Source organism: Solanum pennellii, chromosome 3, assembly GCF_001406875.1.
Source record: "Solanum pennellii chromosome 3, SPENNV200".
NCBI classification, from domain to species: Eukaryota; Viridiplantae; Streptophyta; class Magnoliopsida; order Solanales; family Solanaceae; genus Solanum; species Solanum pennellii.
In genome coordinates, this window is record NC_028639.1 from 22,211,032 (window position 1) to 22,232,007 (window position 20,976).

General features: G+C 34.9%; 1 protein-coding gene across 1 annotated transcript in view; it reads right to left on the bottom strand.

The window, feature by feature from the left end:
• Positions 1-11,653: 11,653 nt before the first annotated feature.
• LOC107012572 (inositol hexakisphosphate and diphosphoinositol-pentakisphosphate kinase VIP1-like) overlaps positions 11,654-20,976 on the bottom strand; it is a 32,429-nt gene continuing 23,106 nt past the window's right edge. Inside the window, exons 23-30 of the mRNA XM_015212447.2 lie at positions 20,839-20,883; positions 20,647-20,713; positions 20,352-20,423; positions 19,573-19,832; positions 19,366-19,423; positions 13,312-13,479; positions 12,568-12,642; positions 11,654-12,061 (exon numbers count right to left, since the gene is read on the bottom strand). Of these exons, the coding sequence (XP_015067933.1) occupies positions 11,798-12,061; positions 12,568-12,642; positions 13,312-13,479; positions 19,366-19,423; positions 19,573-19,832; positions 20,352-20,423; positions 20,647-20,713; positions 20,839-20,883 (1,009 nt within the window). The 3' untranslated portion in view covers positions 11,654-11,797. The remainder of the gene's footprint in view (positions 12,062-12,567; positions 12,643-13,311; positions 13,480-19,365; positions 19,424-19,572; positions 19,833-20,351; positions 20,424-20,646; positions 20,714-20,838; positions 20,884-20,976) is intronic.

The following is a 20,976-nucleotide window of genomic DNA, read 5'->3' on the forward strand; positions in this document are numbered from 1 at the left end:
AAACTAAAAATCTGGAAATTTACTAAGTTGGAAAAAAATGAGTTTTGATCAACTTTAAATGGCCATAACTTCTAGCTCAGGATAAGTTAGGAGTACTTGCAGATATGGTTGGAAATTTCTTTCGAATGATCTTTCCAACGCCCCTGTGTTTGCGCGATTCTAGGTTCCTATGAGTAAGTTATGCCCTTTGGAAGTTGGGTTGTTAGATTAAGGAAAGTCTATATCAAGACTTTTGAAGGGTAATTTAGTATTTACCTTATCTAGTTATCCTAAGTCATTTTTAGGAGTTTAATTCGGGTAAAGTCAGATTTTGGTCAGTTTTAAATAAGTGAATTTCAAGGTAGGGTTTGGACAAAGGAGATTAGCATTCAAGATTTGTTCAACTTTCGTTGATATTAGCTTGTGGATTTCGTCAGGGGAAATCTGTATAATGTATATGAGATTGCATAAAGTTGGGTTAGTTTACCCACGCACCAATCATGATTCAATTTCAAAGATGTTATTAGATATGAAAGTAAGTCCTTCAATTCTTGTAGGTTGTGTTGATTGGAGTTTCTTGAAATTGATTCACGTTTTTTGTTGTTATTTTTAGTAGAATATGATGTACTTGATCATATAATAGATTCTAAGTGTTAGGGAAATGAACCCATGGGTTTAGAGGGTTTAGAACTAAAAAATGAAAAAGAAATTTCGTCGGGTAAATCTGGGTTGTAATAGCACATCGCGGAGGTAGTTCCCAATTTTGGGAAAACAATTTTCGCGTCCTGGAGCCATCATAGACCGTTCTGTCTCAAAAGTTATTTTCAAAACTGAAATTTAAAAGCTTCTTCGCGTTGTGGACCCACCCTCAGATTTTGATTAGGAACATTTACTCATGTTTAGCTATCTAAAGTCATTCCAAAACATCATGAGATCATTCCTATCACGATCCTTGAATCCATAATTCAATTCAAGGAAATTTACGAGTCAAGTTAAGAAGTTAAGAGTCAAGTCAAGAAGTCAACATTTAAGTCAAGATAAGTTATTAAACTTTTAAAAGTCTTTAACAAATGTTTTAACTTTGTTTAAAGACTTAATTTCAAAGTTAAGGAAAGTGTGATTTAAATTTCATTTCTTCAAAGAAGTATATGGGAACTAAAGTTTTAAAATGTTTTCACATTTAAATAAGAATGGAAAGTGAGATTTCCAAAGAGCCTTTAAGCTAGTTTTCAAAAAAGAGTATATGCTTTCATAATAAAGCAAGAAGGAAAACTTTGATTACCAAGGTAGCCTTTGAGCTAAGTTTTTGAGAACTAATCTCAAATCACAGAAGGTAGTATGTTTTTCAAACATAAGAGCTAATATAAAATTTTTGGGAGTAGTATTTAGCACCTATATGAGGGAGAATTCAGACAATTCACAGAATCCATAAACCATGTAGCCACCATTGGTAGAAAAAGGTTATACTTTTTAGATGATTCCTTTAGTGGTTTTTAGCATAGACTAGTGGATCCACTTAGCAGTTTAGGTTCTATATACTTATGGAAAGGTATAGAACGGTCTTGGTAGCGTGAGGGAAAATGCTATATCATCACAGTAGCTCTTACGTGATGGTTGTCGGTTTGAGAAATTTCCATAGAAGTTAATTGTATTTTTATATACACAATTTTTTTTTATTTTTACATCCATCTCATAGTTATATTGTATCTTTTCATACATACAGAATTGACATCATGTTTTAAACAACTTTTTTTTGTATTGCTCTTGTTTTAAAACTACTTTATATTAAAATGAGTTCAGTCATGTTGAGTTTAGTTAAGCCAAGTAAGTTAGTTTGACTTTAAAGCCTATGTTGTGTTTATAATTCCAACTCTCATACCTGTACATTTAATGTACTGATGTCAGTTGGCTTGCATATTATTATGATTCAGACATGGGTAACTAGGATTGGAATCCAACCTATCATTGATCCAGTGAGCAGGTCAGAGTTTGTTGGTGAGCGTATTTGCATTCCAGAGAAATCCTTTTATTGCTTTTAGTTTTATTTTCAGTTTATTTTGATGTTATGGGGTTTATCCAACATCCATCTCAGTTGTTTAGAGGCTTCATAGTTAGTCAGATAGTTAGTTATGAGTCTTTTAGCTTTGTATTTCATATGTTTTTATATGAGACTTGAGTATTCATTTTGGCAAGTTGAATGCTTCTTTTAAGACATTCTCAATTTATTTCACAAGTTCTTTATTTATATTATTCTTGTGTCTCAAGTATTTCGCTGAGTAAGTAAGTCAGGCCAAGCGTTCCTTGGGGCCAGCAATGGTTCTCAAGTTCCAGTCCTGCCCAAGGTGTAAGGTCGGGTAGTGACAAACTTTGTATCAGAGCACAGAGTTAAGAGTCTTAGGGAGTTTATGAAGTCGTGTCTGTAGAGTCCTAGTTATCAATGTGAAGTGCGCCACATCTATAATTTGGAGGGTGCAACACTTAGGAAATTTTCTCACTTCTTTTACACTCATTTCGTGCGTTAGAGTTTGAACTCTAAAAATTATTTCTCTAATTTGTGCTTGTGTGTGTTTAAGATAATCATAACTCCATGAAGAACTTTAAGAGGTCGTCTTGCTAGACATAATGCTGAGGAGCAAGGGGTACCCAATGCACCCAAAGTGCAACCCCAAGGAGAAGTTACTAATGTTGAGTTTAGGTTAGCAATAAGGATGTTCAACTAAGTTGTGACTAATAAGGTTGGGCAACATAGAGGAGCTAGACAGGAAGTGACTGATACTTCTAGGATCCGAGAGTTTTTAAGGATGAACCCTCCAAGCTTCACTGGTTCAAGCACTACTGAGAATCTGGAGAACTTTATTGAGGAGTTGAAAAAGGTGTGTGATGTGATGCATGTTGTTCACATTGAGAGAGTTGAGCTAGCTTCATATCAACTGAAGAGTGTTGCTAGGACTTGGTTTGATCAGTGGAAAGAGGATAGAGATGAGGATCCACCACCTGTGAGTTGGGCTTGTTTTGAGGAGTCTTTCCCCAAGAGTTACAACAGTCCAAGGTACATGAGTTCCTCATACTTGAGAAGTATTCTCTAAATGTTCATGAATATGGGTTGAAGTTCATCCAACTATCCCGATATGCTCCAAAGATGGTTGCGGACATGAGGAGTAAAATGAGCATGTTTGTTGCTGGGTTGTATCATTTGTCGAGTAAGGAAGGTAGGGCTACAATGCTGAGAGACGACATGGATATTTTGCGGTTGATGGTTTATGTGCAGCGGGTTGAGGAAGAGAAGCTAAGGGATAGAGTAGAGTTTAAGAACAAGAGGGTAAGACAAAGAATGAGTCCAAGTAGTAGAAGAGTAATGTCAGCTGGTCATCCTTCCAACAGAAACAGAAAGGACCTACTCCATCATCTGCTAGTGCACCTACACCTAAGAACAGATGTGAGTACAATAGTCAGAACTTCAGAGCCAAACCTACTTATTCTTAGGGTAGCATGGCACAAGCGAGTAGTAAGCCTCCTATATGGGCCAAGTGTGGTATGATCATTCAGGTACTTGTCGTGAGAGCTACACTGGTTGTTTCAAGTGTGGTCAAAATGGGCATTTCATGTGAGAGTTTACAAAGAACAAGCAGGGAAATGGTAATGGGGGCAATAGAGCCCAGTCTTCTTCAATTGATCCACTTGACAAAGCTGCACCTAGAGGGGCTACTGTCGGTATTGGACGGAGAACAAACCTCTTGTATGTTCTCAGTAGTCGCCAAGAGAAAGAGGAGTCACCGATGTTGTTAATGGTATGCTCCAAGTCTTTGACTTTACTGTTTATGCTTTGCCAGATCCAGGAGCGAGTTTATCTTTTGTAGTTTCTTATATTGATATGAATTTTGATGTTAATCCTGAGAAACTTAGTGAACCATTCAGTGTTTCTACACTTCTTGGTGAGTCTATTCTAGTAGAGAGAGTTTATCGTGATTGTCTCATTTCCACTAATCACAAGAGTACCATGGCTGATTTAGTTGAGTTAGACATAGTAGATTTCATTGTCATTCTTGGTATGGACTGGCTTCACGCATGTGATGCCTCGATTGATTGTATGAATCGAGTTGGAAAGCTTTAGTTTCCAAATGAGTAAGTCTTAGAGTGGAAAAGCAATTCAGAAGTGTCGAAGGGTCGTTTCATTTCATACTTAAGGCAAGGAAGTTAGTTTTTAAGGGGTGTCTCTATCACTTAGTCCGAGTTAATAACTCTAGTGATGAGATACCTCATATTCAATCAGTTTCAATAGTAAAAGAGTTTCCAGATGATCTTCGAGGAGTCCCTCCTGAGAGATATATAGACTTCGGTATAGACATTCTTCCAGATACTCGTCTTATATCTATTCTTCCATACGAAATTGCAGCAGAGTTGAAAGAGCTTAAGGAGCACTTGAAAGATCTCCTTGATAAGGGTTTTATTCGACCAAGTGTCTCACCTTGGGGCGCTCCTGTCTTATTTGTGAAAAAGAAGGATGGTTCCTTTAGAATGTGTATAGATTACCGTTAGTTGAACAAGGTTACCATCAAGAACAAGTATCCTCTTCCAAGGATTGATGATTTATTCGATCAACTTCAGGGTACCACCTGTTTTTTTGAAAATAGACCTGAGGTGTGGCTACCATTAGTTAAGAATGAGGGAATGTGATATTCCAAAGATAGCTTTCAGGACCCGATATAGCCATTATGAGTTTTTGGTCATGTCTTTTGGTTTAATAAATGCACCAGCAATGTTCGTGAACCTTATGAATAGAGTCTTCAAACCTTATTTAGATAGGTTTGTTTTCGCTTTCATTGATGACATACTAATCTATTCAAGGAATAAAGAAGACCATGCTAGTCAACTAGAATAGTTCTCCATACTTTGAAAGATAGAGAGTTGTATGCCAAGTTCTTAAAGTGTGAGTTTGGGCTTGAGTATGTGGCATTCTTAGGCCACATTCTATTAGGGAATTAAAGTTGATACTCAGAAAATTGAGGCAGTGGCCTAGACCCACATCTCCAACTGATATTAAGAGTTTCTTAGGTTTAGCTGGCTATTATAGGAGGTTTGTAGAGGGGTTATAATATATTTCATCCCCTTTGACCAAGTTGACTCAGAAGACAGTTAAGTTTCAATTGTCTAAAGCTTTAAGCTTTCAAAAATTGAAAAATAGGTTGACTACTACCCCAATTTTGACCTTACCAAAAGGTACTCAAGGTTTTGTGGCGTATTGTGATGCATCTAGAATCGGCGTAGTGTGTGTATTAATAAAGAATGAAAAATTTATAGATTATGCCTCCAGATAGTGAAAGTTCATGAGAACAATTATCTAACCCATTACTTAGAGTTTTTTGTCGTAGTATTTGCTTGGAAGATGTGGCGTCATTATTTGTATGATGTCCATGTTGATGTATTCACTGATCACAAGAGCCTACAATATGTGTTCACGCAAAAAGAGTTTAATCTCAGATAAAGAAGGTGGTTAGAGTGCTCAAGGATGATGACATGAGTATTCTTTACCACTCAGGTAAGGCTAATGTTGTTGTTGATGCCTAAAGCAGGTTGTCTATGGGTAGTACCATCCATGTTAAAGAAGAAAAGAGAGATTTAGCGAAAGATATGCATAGGCTTGCACGCTTGGGAGTCGAACTAATGGATTCCATAGAAGGAAAAATAGTGGTGATGAATGGGGCTGAGTCATCATTACTATCATAAGTAAAAGGTAAGCAAGACCAAGATCCATTTTGCTTTAATAGAAGGCAAATGTTCATAAGCAAAAAGTAATGGCTCTTAAACAAAGGGGAGATGGTGTCTTGAAATACAAAGGCATATTGTGTGTAGCAATGGTGGATGAACTCCAAGAGAGAATCATGGAGAAGCTCATAGCTCTAGATATTCCATTCATCCGGGTTCCAAAAATATGTATCGCGAATTGAGAGAAGTCTATTAGTGGAATGGTATGAAGAAGGGCATTGCACAATTTGTTTCTAAGTGCCCGAATTGCCAACAAGTTCAAGTAGAGCACCAAAGGCCCGGTGGTTTGGATCAGAATATAGACTTTTGAAATGGAAGTGAAAGATGCTTAATATGGATTTCATCTCATTCTTGCTAAGGTCTCGCAAGTAGTATGATTCTATTTGGGTAATTTTAGATAGAATGACAAGGTCCGTCCATTTTCTACCGATAAAAACTACCCATTCAATAGAAGACTGTGTCAGGTTATATATTCAGGAGTTGGTAAGGCTTGATGGAGTCCCAGTCTCCATTATTTCAGATAGAGGTGAATAATGTACTACACAATTCTGGAGATCTTTTCAGAAAGGCTTGGATTCAAAGGTGAACTTAAATACTGTCTTCCATCCTCAGAAACATAGGTAAGCAAGGCGCAATATTCTGACCTTGGAGGATATGTTGAGGGTGTGTGTGATAGATTTCAAAAAGAATTGGGAGGATCACGTACCTCTCATCAAGTTTTCTTACAATAATAGTTACTACTCTACAATCCAAATGGCTCCTTAAGAAGCTCTTTATGGGAGAAGATGCAGATCTCCTATTGAATGATTTGAAGTTGATGAAGCTGGGTTAATAGGACCAGATTTAGTTAATAAAGCTATGGATAAGGTGAAAGTGATTCAAGAGAGATTGAAAACAGCACAGTGTCGTTAGAAATTCTACACTGATGTTAGAAGAAGGGAGTTAGAATTTGAAGTAGACAACTGGGTGTATCTAAAAGTTTCACTCATAAAGGGTGTTATGAGGTTTTCTAAGAAGGGGAAGCTTAGTCCCGGTATATTGGACCTTATCGAATATCCAAGAGGATTGGCAATATAGCTTATGAGTTGGAGCTACAAAAAGTGTTAGCAGCGGTTCATCAGGTATTTCACATCTCCATGTTGAATAAATGCATGGGAGATTCTTCTTTGATCATTCCAACTAAAAATATTGAGATCAAGGATAGCTTATATTATGGGGAGATTCTTGTGCAGATTCTAGATCGCCAAGTTCGTAAATTGAGAACAAAAGAGATAGCATCAGTCAAAGTCCTTTGAACGAACCAATTTGTTGAGGAAGCTATTTGGGAAGATGAGGAGGATATGAAGAAGACATATCCACATCTCCTTGAATCCGGAGAAAGTGCAGACCAAAGTACTAATTCTCCTCTTAGAACTCTTTAAATTATAAGTGAGCATGTTGTTTGTTTCCATTTGCTTGTTGGATGTATGAACTTGATGTTACTGCCCTTAGCCTAGCAAGAGTAATCTCATTCGAGGACGAATATTCACAAGGGGGAGATATTGTAACATCTCGCAATTCAAAATAGCTGGGAAGAAGCTAAGAACTGGAAATAGTCATTTTTTAGAAATAATTAATAATCTGGAAATTTACTTCAGTTAGAAGAAAAGAGTTTTGATCAACTTCAAACGGCCATAATTTCTAGCTCAAGATGATTTAGGAGCACTTCCAAATATGGTTGGAATGATCTTTCTAACTCCACCGAGTTTGCACGATTCCGAGTCCATATGAGTAGTTATGCCCTTTGGAAGTTGGGCTGCTAGATAAAAGAAAGTCTAAATCAGAAATTTTTGAAGGGTAATTTAGTCTTTAACTCAACTAATTATCCTAATTCATTTTTAGAAATTTAATTGGGGTAAAGTCAGATTTTGGTCAGTTTTAGAAAAGTGAATTTCACGCTAGGGCATGGAAAGAGGAGAAAGGAGAAAAACGTTCAAGATTCGTCGAGATTAGCTTGTCGATTTCGTCGGGGGTGATCCCTACAAGGTATGTGAGATCACATAGCGTTGAGTTACTTCACCCATGCGCCAATCATGATTTAATTTCAGCGAAATTATTAGATTTTAAAGTAAATCCTTAAATTCTTGTGGATTATGTTTATTAGAGTTTCTTGAGATTGATTCACGTTTTTAATTATACATTTGAGTAGAATTTGATGTACTTTGATCATATAATCGGTTCTGTGTTTCGGAAAAGAACTCATGGAGTTTAGAGGGTTTAGAGCTAAAAAACAAAAAAGAAATTTCGTCGGGCAAATCTGTTTTTCGGGTAGTGCTGGCGTATCACAAACCTAGTTCCCAGTTTTGGGAAAAATCGTTTTGCATCACAAAGCCATCATGGACCGTTCTGCCTCAAAAGTTATTTTCAAAACCACAATTTAAATGTTTCTCCGTGTCATGGACCCAACCTTAGATTTTGATTTTGATCATTTTCTCATGTTCCGCTAAACATCATGAGATCATTCTTATCACAAATCATGATCCTTGAATCCATAGTTGAATTCAAGGAAAGCTAAGAGTCAAGCAAAGAATTCAGGAGTTAAGTCAAGATAAGATAAGTTCTTAAAGTTTTCAAAAGTCTTTCACAAATGTTTTAACTTTGTTTTAAGATTTAAGCGTCAAAGTTAAGCAAAGAGTTCAGATTTGAAGTTCATTTCTTCAAAGAAGTATATGGGAACTATGTATTTCTAAGAAGTTTAAATTGTTTTCACATTTAAGTAAGAAAGGAAACTAAAATTTACAAAGAGCCTTTGAGATAGTTTCCAGAAAAGAGTATATGCTTTCATAATAAAGCAACAGGGGAAACTTTGATTTCCAACGTAGCCTTAGAGCTATGTTTTTGAGCACTAATATCAAATCATAGAAGGAAGTATGTTTTTAAAACATAAGAGCTAATATAATATTTTTAAGATGATTCCTTTAGTGATTTTTAGCATAGACTAGTGGATCCACTTCGTACTTCAGGTACTTATGGCAAGGTATAGGACGATTCTGGCAGCGTGAGGCAAATCGTTGTATCATCACAATAGCTCTTACGCGATGGTTTTTGGTTAGAAAAACTCCCACAGAAGTTAATTGTATTTTTATATGAACAGTTTATTTTCATTTTTGCGTACATCTTAGTGTTATATTGTATCTTTGCATACATACAAAGTTTACATCATGTTTTAAACAACTTTTCTTTATATTGCACTTGTTTTAAAACTGCTTTATATTGAGATGGGTTCAGTCATGTTGAGTTCAGCTGAGCCAAGTAAGTTCTCCAGATTCTTTTCGCCTATGTTGTATTTAGCATTCCAACTTGCATACTCATACATTCAATGTATTGATGTCAGTTGGCTTGTATCTTATTGTGATGCAGACACATGTAACTAGGATCGGCATCCAACGCATCGTTGATCCAGTGGGCAGATCAGAGTCTGTTGATGAGCCTCTTTGCATTCTGGAGGACTCCTCTTATTGCTTTCAGTTTTACTTTAGTTAATTAGGATGTTTTGGGGTTTGTCCCAACATCCATCTAAGTTGTTTAGTTAATAGATAGTCAGACAGTTAGTTATGAGTCTTTTATCTTTGTATTTCAGATGTTTTTCTATAAGACTTGGGTAGCCATTTTGGCCAGTTGAATGTTTTTTTAAAGACATTCTCAGTTTATTTCACAAGTTCTTTATCCAGACTAATTCTTGTGCTTTAAGTCTTTCGCTGAGTAAGTAAGTCATGCCAAGGGTTTGCTTGGAGTCAGCAATGGTTCTCAAGGGAAAGTCCCACCCAGGGTATTGGCTCGGGGCCTGACATGAACCACCATCCACCACAACTATCTCAGTCTATGAACGACAAGACCATCTTATTAGTAGTGCCATGGTTGCATCCCTTTCACCATAAACTATACCATTTGTTACTGATGATAAAACTTCCTATGCGCTTTGGCAAAACCTTGCCACTACTTATGTGAAACAGTCGTTTGCTCGCATAATAAGTTTGAGAGATGACTTGAATACTATTCAAAAGGTAAATCTCTCTATTCTTGTGTAATTGCATATAAGAAAAGTGAATTGCACCAAGCTTGCTTCACTTATTGTTCACATCTCCGCTGATGAAGTTTTTCTTCATGTTGTACATGACCTTCCTTTCGAGTATGATAACATTTCCTCTGCACTTCGCGCTCGTGAAATAGCCATAACCTTTCAAGAGAACCATGACAAGTTGACTGACTTTGAAGCTCATTTGACTTGTCGGTCATCCCAAACTGTGGCGCCAATCATGGCGAATTTTGTTGCTAAACCTCCCGCCTCTACCAACTGAAATTCCAATCGAGGTACCAATAACTCATGATCCATCAAAGGAATTTCTCTCCTTCCAATCATAATGGAAATGGAGGTTATCGAGGAGATCATTCCGGTGATCAAAATAATCAACTCAGGGTCACCTATCAACTGTGCGACAAACTTGGCAATCACGTGAAGCAATGCAGGAAATTACTCTCCATTTTATCTGTTATCACAAATTCTAGACCCAATAGTTTTTTCAAGCAACTTCAACCGATCCAAGGATCAGCAACCCAAAGCTAACTTTGATACACAATCCACCAATTGAAATCCAAATTGGCTTGTCGATTTCGGTGCCTCTCACCATGTTACCCAAGAATTACAAAACCTTTATCTTCACTCTGAATATTGATGATAAATCTCATAAGATAACCCATACAAGTTCTACTCTTATACCCTCTTCGTCTACCCCTCTCAATTTAAGTAATGTTTTATGTGTGCCTCATACGAAAAAGAATATTATGTTTGTAAATTGTGCAGTGATAATAATGTTTCGGTTGACTTCTCACCTTACTCATTTGTTGTGAAGTATTATTGTACAGTGGCACCACTGGTAGCTAGGAAGCCTAATGGCGGTGTGTATCCATGGCCTTCCAAGTCCACTCTCCAAGCTATATCTAATGTTGTAGTCAACACCATTTCCACCACCACCGCTCCCAGCTTGCATCGACTACATCTATGACAAGAAAGATCTATTTGAGAGAATGTATATATTGGTGTTGGTGTATTCCGAAAAAATCTATGGATGTAATTAGAGGAATGACAGCCCTCGGCGTCATTTTTGCAAGAGCATGGGTTCAATTAGAGGAATGACCTAAAAGATAAATTGTCAGTCAAAATCTTTTTCGATGAGGATATTTTGAGAATTTTTAGGAGATCCTCAACATTATTAAGTTGTTTGAATGAATTTTCAATGGTGTTTTAATGTCTAATGGTTGATTTTGAAAATGGGAATAAAGTAATTTACTTAATAATTTTGATTGTGTGGAGATTAGGAAAGAGAATTCTATCTAGAAATTATGGTGTGTTAATAGATACTGTAATTGTGGTGTTTCCAGACCGTGATGGTGAAATTTGATGACTACCATGGATGTTCTACTAAGTTGCTAAGAATAAGAAAAGATATGTGATAAAAATAAATAAAGAAAAAAATAAGAATGAAAAAAAAAATTACAAAGTTTTGATATTTATTTTTTACCTTCACTCTTTTGAGAGAGTGGAATAAACTCACTTTGCCACATAAGCATTTAGGGAGGTAATAATTTCCATTTTAAATAGTTCAGGGGGATAATAGGACTCTCGTAAAGTAAAAGTGTGTAGTTGAAAATCCGATAACAGATTGCGGGCTCATTTGGTCATTTTTCCTCTATAAATTATTCTCTCAAGAACATTAGCATATACAGAAGAGGGTACAACCCAAGCCAAGACTATGCTAAAAATCTCAAGTAAAGCAGTTTTAGGCTGATTCACTGAATATTTATGTGATTTTGAGGTGGCGCTTCATTGCAAAACTTTCCATTTTACTTATGTGAATGAATGATAATGATGGTATCAAGGAAAAAAGGAAGACATTTTCAAAAAATGATATCCCACAACTCTCCAGCTACTATTGATTCCTCAATACCTTTGAGGAGACAATCTCAAACCTCGGTTAGAGGAAACGAATTGCCAATGAAACAGGAAAACAATAAGGCACTACTTCCCATTAGTGTTCCCATACTTGTGAAAGGGCCATAAGTTAGCGAGGCGCTCTAGAACTAATGCACTTTTTGAAAAGTAGCCTGAGAAACCTTGAGGGGTTGATGGTGGGGGAAAATCTTCAGCCGGCATGGCGAATGGATGAATCATATTTTCCATATTATCCCATGTAAGATGTGATCCCACTTCTTGAAGCCTTTCAGGAACCATAACTGGCAATATGTGCTCCTGATGCCATGAAGTCGCTTCCTTGTCATTTTTCTGCATGCAAACAAAGTAAATCAAACGACTCAAATTTCTACATTTAATTTTCTGCAAACTTATCAATGTGGTAATGATCCATTACTTTCACCACTATTCAGAAATTATTAGACCGTCAATGAACATGGTTTAGTTTCAAATGCAGTCGCTAAACTTAGCCACAATGACAACAAAGTCAAAACTCATTCTCACATATAATTTAACAGAAATATATCCACTATAACACCACAAAACTACTTTTCTTCACATTAAAACAGTAATATCACAAAATATTACCAGTTGTATTTGTAAAATCGCCTTAATGAGTACGTTTTGTTGTTATAGTGGGTAAATTTAGAGAATTTACTATTTTATAGTGGGAAAGTTTGATTACTTTAATGTGAAAAAATATGACCTTTTTGTTATAGTAGATACAGTTATGCGACCATACGTGCGAATAGCTCTAGGACTTCACAGGGTGGATATAGTAATCTTTTTTTTAATTACTTGAAAAGGATACAAAGTACCTCTAATGATGATAGATCTGCTCCATGGCTGAAAGTCATTTCTATGCGAAACCTTTTTGGGTCTTCCAAAGCCACCTGAAACAAATAAGATAGGAAATGAATCCGGTAGACATTTCCCACACGATTTTCTCATTTCCAACATAAGAAAACACAAATCTTGATTTGTACTTCACACATTTACTTCTAATAGCAAAAAAAATATTTCCGTCGAAACAAGTTGCCTTTTAAACACACAGTTTGAATGGGAACAGTGGAAGATGTAAAATCTGCTGGATTTATACTTGTATTAAGTTACCTATTATAATCTATTCTTAGGTCTCAAAATAATGCATATTTATTTAGCTGCATAATCTTTTCCATTGATCCATACCCTAAGGCCATTAAAATCAAGAATCATCCCGGACTTTATACCAACGGAGAAGGCAGAGGGTCTTATTATGCTGAATGGGTTTGGAAAGAACACCTTTTTATCTTATCAAATATAAATGAAAAGGTTGAAATTCTCAGTTATTATACACCTAACATTCAAGATAACACTTGTTATTTGTGAAATAGCAAGAACCAGAGGAAAAGGCAATGATGCACCATCACTACCTTATCAAAACACAAAGTAAAGCAGTTTTTTAACTTCAAATCAATTCTGTGGATGCAAAAAAAAAAGACAGGTATGCACTTCAGTAACTAGTAATACTGTGGTCTTTTTTTAATTTGTGCTTCAGTTAAGGATCACTAGGTTGTACCAACCTCTGTGTTCTCAAACATCCTCAATACAATATGACTCATGTAGTCAAGCTCCTTGGTTCTGAACAAGCGATCTAAAGCATTGTCACACACAAGGCTGTCCTCTCCATGAAGAGACTCATCCAAGTTGCAGTAACGAATAACATTCATCAAGGAATGTATATGTGACTCCTGGCCGTCAAACAATTGTAAAACTAGAATGTTAGACAAGGGAAAATGATGAAAACAAATTAAAATTAATGGTAAAGCTAAAACAGACAAGACAAGAAAAAAAACAAAAATTGAAAAGGGTATGTGACTCGTGGCCGTCAAACAATTGTAAAACTAGAATGTTAGACAAGGAAAAATGATGAAAACAAATTAAAATTAATGGTAAAGCTAAAACAGACAAGACAAGAAAAAAAACAAAAATTGAAAAGCATTATAAGAATTAAACAATAATTTAATCATAGAAGATTAGTAGAATCTATATTTTAAGGAAGGAAATACAAAGCTATGGGAATATAGAGTTTGTAACATAATGTAAATCCAGTTGAAGGAAGATCAGAAAAGGTTTTTGAGGCACTAGTCATGTAACATCATAACTTCATCCTGCTGCTGGCAGTCAAGTGTTTTTTAGACTTTAAAATTCAGATTCAAGTGTAAATCATTCATGTTGACCACATAAAAGTTGACTTGAACTTTGCGCCCTGCTATATCAACATGACTTTTCATAAATAAACTATCTGAGTCCACAAAACTGATTGTGTATCCTTAAGGATTTAATCCCATCGATGTACCCAAGGTTCTGGATTATTCCCTCCATATAAAACAGATAAACTATTGAAGAACTAGTGGTACCTCAAACTTTGATAATTTCGTCGAACTCAAATAGCAGAATGAGATCACACAAAGACTCCATTTCGTTTTTAAGAAAATGTATTAAAAAAAGGAAAAATTCGATACAGAAATTTGAGAGAAAAATCTATTTATTTATAGTCAACAAAGGGTAGTATGAAAAAGTGTTAATAAAGCCTTATCGAAGAGGTCACAACCCTTTGAAAAAGGGACAACCTTTTAGAAAGGTCACAACCCTTTGGAAAAGGCACAACCTTTGCAAACAGTTACAACACTTTAGAATAGACACAACCTTTCGTAAAGGACAAATATTTGGAAAAGTCACAACCCTTCATTTCTCATTAACACCTTTAAAACCCAACAATTCCCCACATAAATGGGGAATGACTACCGTTGAAACATATGCATGACAAACTGTGTGATTCGTAAGTAAGGATTAATTGCATTTGGATAAGTAGGGTTTCCTTTAAACTTTCAATAATGAATGTATATCAGATATACTCGGTCAATCAGTAGATTTGATATCTTTGAACCGTCGAGCATGGGTGTGTATCTAAACAACATAACTCTCACAATCAACCCTTTAACTATTTTTTGGCTCTCCTTATTTTGTTCATTTCAATCATGAACACGTCTTGGTTTATAAGTGCATAGGAAATTGGTCTTACCAAATTTTCCTTGAAGCGGCTTACACTTAACACTTACATATCTGATTTCTAAATGTGTTATCCCGTAGATACACCATTTGATATACCATGTATCAAATTTAGAAATCATTATAAAGTCTTAATGTTTTTATCCTTGTTACTGAACATTTCCTCATCATGGGAATGAACCATAAAATAATTTTGATAATGTTGAACCGTCATCAATGACTATGTTTGATCTCCTTGAACCTAGATCTTGGGATCTCTAGTCTTCTAGGTAGAATTACCGTCACAATGACTTGTCCTCGACCATAGTCTCATTTCCTTTGATGATCTATCTACTCCTTCTCTAATTAGGCATTTTATAAGTGGATCTGATACATTATCCTTTGACTTTACATAGTCAATTGTTCCACTAGAGAGTAGCTCTCTAACGATATTATGTATATGTCTTATATGAAAAGATTTTTCGTTATACATCATGCTTCCCTCCCTACCTATTGTAGCTTAACTATATCAGTGTATGCATATTGGTGCCAAAGCCTTGGGCTAAAAAAGTATCTTCCAAGAAATTCCGAAGTCATTCAGTTTCTTCACCAGCCTTATCTAGAGCAATAGAGCGATAAACTCAAATTTCATCATGGAGCGAGCGATACATGTTTATTTGAAAGATTTTCGGGAGACTGCTTCTCCACTAAGAGAAAATATATACTCACTCGTGGATTTTACTTTATTTGACCCAGTGATCCAATTTGCATCACTATATCATTACAATCGTGTTGAATATTTGTTATAATGCAAAGTACTCCTAAACTTTTTTCATTATCATCCAATTATTTTTTATTTGAAACGACTCAATTTACTAATAACACATGTGATCGCATGCAGTTCATTATATACATCATACTTCTCATTATTCTAGCATAATCCAATTGTGAATCACTTTCACCTTCATTCTTTTGAAGTGCTAAACTCACATTTATTGGAGTCTTGATAGTATTGAAATTCAAATACCTGAACTTGTGAAGTACCTTTTCAATGTAATGAGAGTGTGAAAATGCTAAACCTTGTGGAATTCTAAGTATTCTTATACCTAAGATCACATAAAAAACTCCGAAGTTTTTCATCTCAAAGTTGTTTTCTACCTTATGCTTTTAGTAGCATTTATGTCAGAAGTGTCTCAATTCATGATCAACATGTCATCTGCATATAAACAAACAATGACCTTGTGATTTGGAGTGTCTTTAATGTAAGCACACTTATCACATTAATTAATCTTAAATCTATTTGTCAATTTGATTTGGTCAAACTTTGCATGACATTGTTTGGGTGTTGTTTTAGTCCATAGAGTGACTTAACAAATCTGGCACACTTTCTTTTCTTTAAAAAGATCACAAACCCTCGGGTAGCGCCATGTAAATTATCCCTCCAATTCTCCATTTAAGATAGTGTTTTTTCCATCCATTTGACAAATTTGAAGGTCCTACACCGCAACTAGTTCAATTGACATATGAATGCATGTAATCCTAGTAAGTGGCCATTATGTATCAAAAAAGCAAGACCTTCATCAACTTTCATTTTCCTTTTGAAGATCCACTTTAAATTTGAATGCAAAGGATTATTTCCTCGAGAAAGAGCAATCAACTCTCAGGTATGGTTTCTCAAGATTGAATCGATCTCACTACTGACAACCTCTTTCCAAATCAAATCGAAGTAAGTAGACATCTAACTGTTTGAAATTATAAACCATAAATCAAATTAGATCACTATCTTTCAGAAGTTATTGTCTGTATATACTTTAAGGGGCGATAAGCAATGCTCTATCAGGATAAAACAAGGTTTGAACGTAAAAAACTTAGCTCTCTTTATGAACAGACAACTCTTTGTTGCTCCCAATCTGAACAGACAAACTTTTTGTTGTTCCTTAATGATAGCTTCCTCCCACAAGTTTTATAGTAAACCTGAACTTATAAGTACACTCAACATTTCCTTCAATGTTCACTTTTTCCTTATTGCAATTTCATTAGACTTAGGTGAGAACGGGCAATACTTTGATGGGTGATTCCATTTTCAAAATATATTTCTGCAAAAGGAGATTCATATTTTTCACCTCTATCCGTTCTAATCATTTTTATCTTTTTATCCAACCAAATTTTAACTTCAGTTTATAGTCTATATGTTTCTACTGCTTCTTCCTTACCATTCATCAATAGGTATAACAACATCTAGTGGTCAATAAAAATTATAAAATATTTTTTCTCACCATGTTGACTTGATATCACAAATGCGAGTGTGAATCAACTCTAAGGAATTAAAATTTCTTTCAACAAATTTATAGGAAAGCTTAGCATACTTAGATTCAGCACAAACTTCACATTTTTATTTATTGCACTCAAAGTTAGGCAAAATTCTAAGTTGATCAGTTTTCACGAGGTTTTGTAATTGACATGTGTCAAGTGTCCATGTAAAAACAGTTCAACTCAAGCATGTAAGAAAAAGCAGAAAAATATTGAGTTTCAAAATATCCTTTCTGAGATAAATTTTCCTCACAAATATTTGGTTCTTTACTTTTTATAAATTTGTCAGATATAAACATTGTTTAAAATTCGTACCTTATCACATGTCCTTTTCAGAAATTCCTTTACATAACCTTCAATTATTTATTATTTTGCAGTTGAGATCAAATGCCAAATCCAATTTGGTCTTTATCGCAAGCAAAGAACCCCACATTGTAAATATGATCTCAAAAATATTTTTCAAGTACTTGAAAATAATTTTCCACATATTTTATTTCAATGCTTTCAAGTTGTATACCATCGTGAATTCTCTTTTGGAGATTATATTCTACAAAAGAACTGTTAGTCCTTCAATTCTCTTTGACAATCTTTACAAAATGTCAAAGTATAATTCATAGAGACAGTCATAGGTGGCACAAAATTACTAATTTTATCTCACTAATATTATTTTGCTTCTGTCACATTAGACAGACCATTTAGTATTTAGAATACTAACAATAAAGACTGAAACTTTGTACAATTTGTTTCTAGTTAACTATGAAGATTTATATGCTTCAAATTGTCAACCGAATGAACTTTCAATGCTGATGAAGTTTTTATGACTTCAAATCAGTTTTAGATTCAGATGGAATAGAAAACCAAGAGGTTTTAATCTCCAAAAACCAAAAATATAACACTGTTTCTAGTTAATGATGAAGTTTTTATATTCTTCAAATTTTTTTTATACCCTTCAAGTCGGAATATTCATTCAAATAGCGTGTTCAATAAATTGATGAAATTTTTATATTTTTCGAACCAAATATACATTCTAATTTATCAGGTAAAGTTTTTATAACAAACCAAAGGAGTAGAAAATCAAAAGATTTTAGACTCCGAAAATCAGACACAATCAAATTTCACAATAATTAAAAAATTATAGTAGTTTCCAAACATAATACAAATTATTAATAATAAAAATATATTTTGTGGTCATCACATAATGAAAAATAAAGAAGCCACCCAATTTTTACTCCCATTGAATCATATCTATCTGTCACCAATCATACCATACAAGTAACTTTTCTTGTTTGAGATAAATGACAGCAAGGCGAAGTGTCAACCATAGCATCCATAAATTTCCCATAACCTTTCAAATCAGATTTGTACCATCTCTTGCTAAAATAAAATCCAGTTTCCATCATACTCTATATTTTCATAGAATGCCTTGAATTCAATGAGAAACTTAACTCATATTCTAATATTGTTAGGAGACAACATGTGCTCATTTATTTCTCACAGTTAAATAGAAAAAAAAATACATGAAAAAATAACTAAATTCATTAAGTTTGTTATATCCTGTATTCAGAATAGTAAACCAGAGACAATTAAGAAGAAAAAATTAACTATCCGAGTCCACAAAACTAACTGTGTCCTTAAGGAATTTAATCCACTCACTGTACCTGAGGTTGTGGATTATTTCCTCCCAAGAGAAGACGGATAAACTATTAAATTCTTTAATGGTGCCTCAAACTTCGATAACTTCATCGAACTCAAATAGTACCAACAAGATCACACAAAAACTCTATTTCGCTAAAGAAAATGTGTGAAAGAGAAGGAAAATTCGATGCAGAAAAATGAGTGAAAACACTCTCTACTTATAGCCAACAAAAAGGGTAGTATGAAAATGTTATAATTGTGTCTTATCAGAGAGGTCATAATCCTTTGAGAAAAGGACAACCTTTTAGAAAGATCAAAACCCTTTGGAAAAGGCACAACCTTTAAGAACGGTCACAACCCTTTATAAAAGACACAACCTTTCGTAAAGGGCAACTCTTCGGAAAAGTCACAACCCTTCATTTCTCATTCACACCTTTAAACGTGTATCACCGCAATTATTTATATTTACAGACCGTCATATTTCTACGTGTTATACTTTTTTTGTGTGTGTTTAGCCAGTTATAGCTAGAAATTAAGGGTGTAGGGTTCAGGATTAGAGGAAGAATGGAAGAAAAGCACTGGTAGTTGCAGCACAATACAGTAGAAATAATTACAACACTCAAATGCAGGTTTTCACTCACTGATGTAAAGTAAAGGCGTGTCCGCACATGTCTTTCTGGTGTCCTCACATTTGCATACCTGACAAAAGAAAATCAGAAAACATCACAAATAATATAGTAGATGTATTTAACAGATTTTCCTTTATTTTTGGAGCAATGTCTGAATTTCCATAAGACGAATACCGATTCAGCAACTATCTTTATTTATAAATGATGAAGACCACATACTTTGGATCTAACCGATACTTGGTCTCTTTGTCATCATCATCATCCTGGTCTGTTGATTTTTCACTGGTGAAGCTACCTCTTTTTTTAAGTTTGTGATCACTCCTATTGTTAAGCTTGGGATGATATTCTGTATCTTCATTCCCCGTCTCATTCACTGATGAATCGTGGTCTTGACTACTCTTCAAGTCAGCAACACTTAGAGCTTCTTCCCGAGTATTCCTCAGATCAATCAAAATTTTACCCAACAATCGGCGAGCAATCTAAAATGTCAAAATCTTAGATGATGTATTCAAGTCTCTATGTAGCTTTCATTTACAATAAAGCAAAGGTCTACCAGATATATGATTTGAATGTAATTGAAAGGGACTCCTGACTACTCAGAGCTACTTTATGTTAATTTTTAGCATAGTCAGATCAACAAGCAAAAAAGGCATCCACATGAACTTGCCTGCATTCCTTGCCTCAAAAATCAGTGCTAAACCTCAACACTCTTTAACTCATGAACTACATGTTCTAGGTTGTATTTGACTATAGGCATAGGGGCAGAGGATTCCATCTAGATATACCCTAACAGAAGCAGAAAGTAACTCTGCAAGCTACGAGAAATACCAAAACTTTTGTCTTTCGAAGTCCGTCCACTTCTTTGTTCACTCTTAAGACTAAAAATTAATTTTGGGTTATCAGTGACAGTACATGTAGTAGGTAGACAAGAAGTAGGTATAAATTATTCTACACAGAGGAAAAATGTGAAAAATGAAAATATCTCTGAAGAACTTTACTTTTGATCCAATCTTCAGCTTCTGCTTTGGATTGATCCCATACTCATTGGGAATAACACCGTCTGCGAGGAGCTGAAATACAAAAGCGGAGTAATATTTTATAGAAGTTAGACATGCTTACTCTTAAGTCAACACTGCAAAATCTTCATTGTACGACAACATAGACAATGGACAAATGAAACTAGTAGCCTAAAGATAAGCCACTAAATCAACAGCACCATCACAGTTATTTGTCACTACTGAGAAAAAACTTGGGGAGCTCAAAACAGTACACTTTTCTCTAACTTGTTTGTACCTTTGCAACTTCAAAGAGTTCATCCAAATCCTCTAGCTTTAGATGTGAGTTGTGCACACGATCATACCTGTGAAACAATTCAGAAAATAACTAAAACAGACACTTTATGCATATTATGGTCTTTCAGTGGAACTTTAATGAAGAAAATCCTTCATGTTTTTTTCATTAAGAAAGCAATAAGGGCTGACTTACTTGCAAGAGTCATAAACATCTGGAATTTGGGTGATATCATAACGACTGTAATAGAATAGTGTGTTAGGGAGAATATAAGCAATAAAGATACCACTTTAATAAACAAATCAGTAGCACAGATTCAATGAAGGACAATGG